General features: G+C 52.3%; 1 protein-coding gene across 1 annotated transcript in view; it reads left to right on the forward strand.

Annotated features, from left to right (window-relative positions):
• ACSBG2 (acyl-CoA synthetase bubblegum family member 2) overlaps nt 1–3,617 on the forward strand; it is a 34,009-nt gene extending 30,392 nt beyond the window's left edge. The window contains 4 exon segments of the mRNA XM_006101106.2: nt 374–591; nt 2,585–2,724; nt 2,904–3,126; nt 3,544–3,617. Of these exon segments, the coding sequence (XP_006101168.2) occupies nt 374–591; nt 2,585–2,724; nt 2,904–3,126; nt 3,544–3,617 (655 nt within the window).
• The last annotated feature ends 3,710 nt before the right edge of the window (nt 3,618–7,327 follow it).

Genomic DNA, 7,327 nt, shown 5'->3' on the forward strand with positions numbered 1-7,327 from the left:
TCTATATACCTGTTTGCTAGACACACACACACACACACACACACACACACACACACACACACACGGCCGGGGGGGGGGGTGTTGCTGCTATTCTTAAGCCAGGAGCTCTTTGTCCTCCTCCCATTTCTGTGGAGGTTAAAACCTACACTCTGCTGTTTCACCAAGGGTCTGGGAACTGGATTCACTGGATCGAACACTCCCTCTCTCATTCAGCAAACTCCTCCGTATGCTCCCCAGGTCCCGGAAAGGGTGAAAGAAGCAGAACTGAGGCAGCTGAGCAGAATGTTAGGAGCCTGGGCTACAGACCCAGGCTGACCTGTGCGAGTGACTTTGTCTCTCAGCCTCAGTTTCTCCCCCTTCGGTTCCCCAGCAGCTGCGGCAAAATCGCAAGTGGCTGTAAAAACATGCTGCTCCAGCCGACCAGCGACGGCATTGGGGAGGTCTGCATGTGGGGCCGGCACGTCTTCATGGGCTACCTGGAAAAACAGGAAGAGACCATGGAGATCATCGATGAGGAAGGCTGGCTACACAGCGGGGACTTGGGCCTCATGGACAACCAGGGTTTCCTCTACATCACTGGCCGCATCAAAGGTACTGGGGCCGGGCTCTGCAGGGGGTCTCCTGCAAACAGGCCCATCTGAGCATTTAAGGGGCTGGCATACCAGCGCAAACACAGGCCTCAGCTCCCTGCCCGGCATGGGGCGGGGGCGGGGGTGGGGGGGGCATCACATGGATATACAGGACCATCCTGTTCTGCACATCCCAGTTCTGTCCTCGGGAACAGCATTTGGCCCTCCGCAGGATGGACCTGGGAAAGACGCCCACCCCGTCCCTGAAACCTGTTTCCTGCCCTGTAATTTGAGATGAATAATAACCTGCAGAGTTATAACGATTGAATAAGGATTCAATGACATGACATAGAACAGGGATGGGCCAACTTTTCCTAGAAAGGGCCCGATCATAAATATTTTTGGCCTTGCAGGAATATGGTCTCTGTCGCAGCTACACAACTTGGCAGAAGGGTAGCGTAGAAGCAGCCACAGACAATATGTAGACGAATGGGTGTGACTGTGTGTCATATAATTTTCATGTGTCACAAATATTATCCTTTGGATTTCCTCCCAACAATTTAAAAATGTAAAACCCATTTTTGGCTCGTGGTCATACAAAAACAGGCAGAAGGCTGAATTTGGCTTGCAGGCTGTAATTTACCAACCTCTGGTGTAGACAGAGCATTTGGCCCTGAGCCTGACATAGGGAATGACTATTCAGTAAGTGGGGTTCTTAACCAGGTTTAAATGAAAAAGGGAAACGGGTTTGAATGAAAAAGTCCAAAAGGGCTTGCTTCAGGCATGGCTGGATCCAGGTGCCAAAACAATGGCAAGAGGAATTTCTTTATCCTTCTCTTACTGAGCTATTTTCTGTGTTGGGGTCATTCTTTTTTTTCTTTTCTTTATTGATTTCAGAGAGGAAGGGAGACGAAGAGAGAGATAGAAACATCAATGATAAGAGAAAATCATTGATCAGCTGCCTCCTGCACGCCTCCTACTGGAGATCGAGCCCACAACCCGGGCATGTGCCCTTGGCCAGAATCAAACTGGGGCCCTTCAGTCCGCAGGCCAGTGCTCCATCCACTGAGCCAAACCAGCTGGGGCTGTTGGGGCCGTTCTTGAAGAGGCTTTTCCCCATTTGGTGCCAGGATGGCTGCCAACAGGCTAGGCTTATCCTACCCCCTGGGGATAAGAGTGTGTTATTACCCATAGTTTCAGCACGAATCACTGTAGAGCATGGAATGTACTGATTGGTCAGACCTGGTCACACGCTCACCCTGTAGTTCACCTGCCAAACCACATAAAGACGGAGAGTAGCTCCTTAAGGAAACATCCCTACGGGTGCGTTTATCCGAAGGAGGAGCCACTGGGCAGACACCACCACCGATGCTCATTAAGTGATCATATTATGACGACTGCCATAACCACATCAGAAATGCGATAACTGAGAGGCCCTGCGATGAGATGGAGAGAGTTTGGGTGGGTGGAGCTGAGAGTGGCCAGCTCCGGGGATGAAAGGACAATGTAGCTCTTGGAGAATCCTAGAGGCCTGGGGGAGAAAGGGACACCGCATTTTTCAGACAGACCAGGGGTGTGGCACAAAGCCTCCGGGTGAGACTGGACGTAGGTTCTTCTGAGGCTGCCAAGTGGTGGACAAATCAGGGGACAGAGAGACGGGCTGTGACTGGGAGCATTTCACTGTCTTCCAAGCAAGACAGAGGGCCTGGAGCAGGGGGTGGGAGGCTGCAAAATAGGCCGTGAATTAATAAGACCCTGTCCACATGGAATGCACAGGTTTCAGACACTTCGTGGGAATTGGAAGAAATAGGGGAGAAGGGGGCAGGGGAACGTGGGGTCTGTGGCTTAGACAAGGGCCTGCTGGGAGTCCTGGCCAAGGGCAGGGCTCTGCTGCTGCTTCTGGGGTTTTCTAGGTGAATGGTTGTCCGTGCCAACACCTGTCCCCTCAGAGCCTCAAGGGGGTGGGGGTTTCCCGTCACCATGGCTGAACCCACAGACGGAGCCCTGTGTTCCAGAAATGCTCATCACGGCCGGCGGCGAGAACGTAGCCCCTGTCCCCATCGAGAACAGGGTTAAAGAGAAGATCCCCATCGTCAGTAACGCCCTGTTAGTGGGAGACAAGGCCAAGTTCCTAAGCATCCTGCTGACGCTGAAGGTAACGTGGGCGTCCTGCGGGCTCCCGGCCCCAGGGTCCAGAGGGCGCGCTCCTGCCAGTTCCCGACCTTCTTGGTCCCGAGGGCTGGCAGGGGCGTGCGGGGGGGGGGGGGGGGGGGCGGTTTGGCCTGGTGAAAGGGGGTTTTTGGGGGCGGGGTGAAAAAAAAAAAAAAACTGGAGGGCCCCTGGAAAAAAATGAACTGGGAGGCCACCAAGTTCTGCCAGGACCTGGGCAGCCAGGCGTCCACCGTGTCTGAGATCGTGGAGCTACAAGACGCCCTGGTCTACAGCGCCATCCAGAAAGGCATAGACGATGTGAACCAGGAGGCCATCTCCAATGCGCAGAAGATCCAGAAGTGGGTCATCCTGGAGAAAGACTTCTCCATCTACGGTGGAGAGCTGGGTGAGCGGCCTGGAGAGCTGTGGCCGTGGCTCCTGGAGGCTGGTCCCCGGCTGGTCCAGGGCCATGTGGGCTCTGAGACCTGCCCTATTCTGGGGGCCAGAGGGTCTGCAGGACCAGCTGGAGACACACCGGGGTGCTGGCTCCTCTATCTGACTGGTGCCCAGCTCCCCCCTTCTCCCCAGGGCAGCCACACCCTCCCTCTGGGAATAAAAGCCCAACTCCTCACTACGGCTCCATGTGAGCTCTCTCCTGACCTTTCCTTGTCACCGACTCCTTCCCGGGGACGGCAGGGGTGGCGCGCCCAGGAAGTGGCCACCAGCTAGCCCCGGCCACGCAACCCTGTTGCCTGGTCCTGTGCAGGGCACGTGGGCTTCCGTGTTCTCTCCACAACTGGACTGGTTTCTCCTTCCTCACTAGGTCCAACCGCAAAGATGAAGAGAAACTCCATAACCCAGAAATACAGGAAGCAAATCGAAAACTTATACCACTGACTGGACTGGCAGAGCCGCTCCCGGCCGTCCCGATGGTGAGACTGGCTCCCCTGGGCTGTGCCTCAACTGAGTCCAACAGAGGCGGTCTCCCCGGTGACAGGGGCAGGGTCTGTGAGCAGAACTGCAGAGGCCACGCGGACAAGCGCGCGGACTCTTCAGTTGCTGTGGGTTCTGGGTAATGTCCGGCCCCAACTCACGCTCTCTCTCCTAGGGTCATGGCAGGGCACGTAAGCGCCTTCATGCCTGGCCACCAACATCGTTACTTGTTCTCCTGGCCTTTGCCACTTGTCTCAAAGATGAAGCAAAGCCATCTTCCCAGCCAGGACTAGAGGTTTTCGTTAAACACCCAAATGTTTCATTGTGGCCGATCTGGAGGCCTTTTGTCAGAACCTTTGGTGGTGGTGGTGGTGGGGGGGTGGTGGGCGGGGGAGTTCTACATGTCAGAAACCCAAGGAATGACGTGTGTTGGCCCATCACAGATGGTAAGGGATGGAGACTTGGACTGCTCCTGCCCCTCCTTCTCCTCTCCTTTCCCCCAAGTCTTGTCCAGAGGAGCCCCCATGACACCATGACATACGGTGCAGGCAGGGAGGAGAGCGCATGAGCAGCTGCCGTAAGGGGTTCATGGTCAAATCATTCTCTTCTGCTGCCCCCAGCCAACACACCTGCATCCATCTACTAGGGCTGCTGTAACAGGGCACCAGACTTGGGGTCTTAAACAACAAGAATGTTCTTTTCTCACAGTTGGAAGCCCGAGACCCAGGTGTGGGCAGGGCTGGTTCCTTCAGAGGCCTCTCTTCTGCTTGTAGAGGCCGGGCTCTCCCTGTGTGTCTGTGTTCCGAGGGCCCCCTTTTGATAGGGACACCAGGCCCATGGACTAGGCTCACCCTACGACCTCATCTTGGCCTGATCACCTCTGTCTGCAAAGATCTCTCTCTCCCAACAGTCACATCCTGAGGTGCAGGGGGTAAGGACTTCAGCATATGGATTTAGGGAAGCGGGGGGCGGGGGGGGCATGATGCAGCCCGTGCCACCACCATCACCCATTTTCTTTTCCTCATCACTCACTGGTTTCACTCTGCACCTTCATTTGTCAGTCTTGTGGGGGAGCCCAGCAGTTAAATACGTCCATCGTTCTTCATCTTTTGAAAGCTGTCCAGTCTCATTTTGCAATTGGCAAGACCCATCGACACGGGGGCACGGACCCCCTGTACCTGTGCTGTTCTGCAGGGCAGACACGGGCCGCAGTGTGGTGCTTTGGTCCAGATCGAGGGGTGCTGCGAGTGTAACATTCTCTAACGGAGAATGTATTCTATCCCACTCATATTTTACAATATGCATGACATGTTGGGGTGATAATATTTTGGATATATTGGGTTACATATAAGACACCATTGAAATCAATTTCTCCAGTTCCTTTCTTTGTGGCTACTAGAAAAATGTTAAGGATATATAGGTGGTTCACATATTTTCCTTGGACAGCACAGCTCTCAAGTTCATTGGAGAGGGATTCACGTTTTTCTAACTTATAAATGGATCCATTCATTCTGGAATATTTTCATCTTATGGTGACTGTGGGGCCTCACGGAATGAACACCTTTTCCACGGACCCCCAGGTGCCAACTTGTCTGTCTCCTCTCTCCAGCTCCGACAGGCAGATCCCATCTTGACACATGATTTACTGCTCTGGGCAGGGACTTTCTCTCCTGTTTTTAAGAAGCCAGATTCCATCTGTGTCAGTCTCTTGTTGAAGACGTGCCCCATCGGGGCCCGCCATGCTTCCACGTGGCAGGGCCGTCGTAGCTATTTGAATTCCGATGAACCTCCCAGACGTGATCCCCTGCCAAGGGAAGCTTCCGGGAGGTCTGTGAAGAGCTGCCTGTTTTAGAAGAAAGATCTGACCTTGTGGGTTTCAAATCGGTGTGTTTTTCTCCCCAGAGGACAGACTGAGACATCAGAAAGAAACACATTCACAAGTTCGAAGACCTGGGCTCCCAACCACCTCGCCTTCTAGGAAGCAGCTAGGAAACCCTCCAAGTCAGTCCCGATAATAAAGCACATCAGCATCTCATGTCCGGACACAGCTTGTCCTTTGTTGAGAAGCTCAGTTCTGGGTTCCAGTTCTGGCTAGCTGTGTGTTAGCTCAACGTTCTGAGTCTTGGGGGTGTTTTTCTCTGTAAAAATAGAGCCCCACCTCTCAGGGTCGCTGTGAAGGTCACTGGGATGACAGAGTGCGCGTCTGACGCCTGGAAGCCCAGGCACATTAACCGTGATCATCAGAGCACCCAGTTGGCCATGGTGAACAGCTGTCATTTCCTTGTTCATTTAGGTGGAGATCAATTTTATTATCAGCTATGATTTTTTTAAATTGATTTTTAGAGAGAGAGAAAGAGAGAGGGAGAGATGGATTTGTTGTTCTGCTTATTTATACATTCATTGGTTGATTCTCGTATGTGCCCTGACTAGGGATTGAACCCACAACCTTGGCATAGTGGGATGACGCTCTAACCAACTGAGCTACCCAGCCAGGGCCAACAGATTCTTGATGAATTCTATTTTATTTTATTTTTTTTGGTTGTTGCTATTAATCCTCACCTGAGGATATTTTGTCCATTGAGTTTTAGAATTGAAGGGAGGGAGAGAAGGGAGAGAGAGAGAGAGAGAGAGAGAGAGAGAGAGAGAGAGAGAAATACCATGTGTTAGAGACACGTCGATTGGTTGCCTCCCTCAGGCACCCCAACTGGGGCCAGGAAATCGAACCTGCAACCCAGGTGCATGCCCTTGACTGGGAATTGAACCTGTGACCTTTCAGTGCATGGGCCAACGCTCTAACCACTGAGTACACCAGCCATGGCTGAATCTTATCTTTTGGGATGAGTTGTGCTGTTGTCATAAGGTCCAAAATAACAGCAACTGAAGATAGAAGTTTATTCCTCTCTCATCCAGCACTCCATGCCCCGGAGACCAGTGCTGACGTGGCATATCCAGGTCTTGGTCCCTGAAAATATGCCAGTGGTGGGAGCAGGCAGGGGACATCTCCCAGGCAGGGGACTGCCCATCAGGACAGGAGAAAGGACCCTTCCTGTGTCCCTTCAGATTCTAGATACCCAGGCGCAACCCAGAGCCCCTTTTCTTTTTAAAATATAAACTAATAAATAGATGAGAAATATATTGAGCCATTCTCCTTGAAAAAGAAATTTAATGCAATGTAAGTAAGGCTTAAGTCTTATTTGATGGCCCTCCTCATCTATTTGACAGGTTTTCATTAAGAAATGCTTATATTGATTTCAGAGAGGAAAGGAGAGGGAGAGAGAGAGAGAGAAACATCAACGATGAGAGAGAATCATCGGTGGGCTGCCTCCTGCACGGCCCCCACTGGGGATGGAGCCCACAACCTGAGCACGTGCCCTGACCGGGAATCGAACCTCGACCTCCTGGTCGATGCATAACCACAGAGCCACACGGGGCTGGCCAGGTTTTCATTTTTTAATATGTAAGTTCAGTCAATCCTCTCTAGTTGCCAATTCCACATTTGCAAGCTGGCCAATCACTAAAATGTATTTGTAACCCCAAAAGCAACACTCCAGGCGGTTTTGTGGCCATTTGTGGGCCACAAAAGCAGAGAAAAATTTGAGTTGCTCGACATTCCCAGCTGAGTTAAATAAGTAAGGCTCTGCCTTCTTCCTTCAGCTCATATTGCACATACATGG

The sequence above is a fragment of the Myotis lucifugus genome, unplaced genomic scaffold, assembly GCF_000147115.1.
Source record: "Myotis lucifugus unplaced genomic scaffold, Myoluc2.0 scaffold_341, whole genome shotgun sequence".
NCBI lineage: Eukaryota > Metazoa > Chordata > Mammalia > Chiroptera > Vespertilionidae > Myotis > Myotis lucifugus.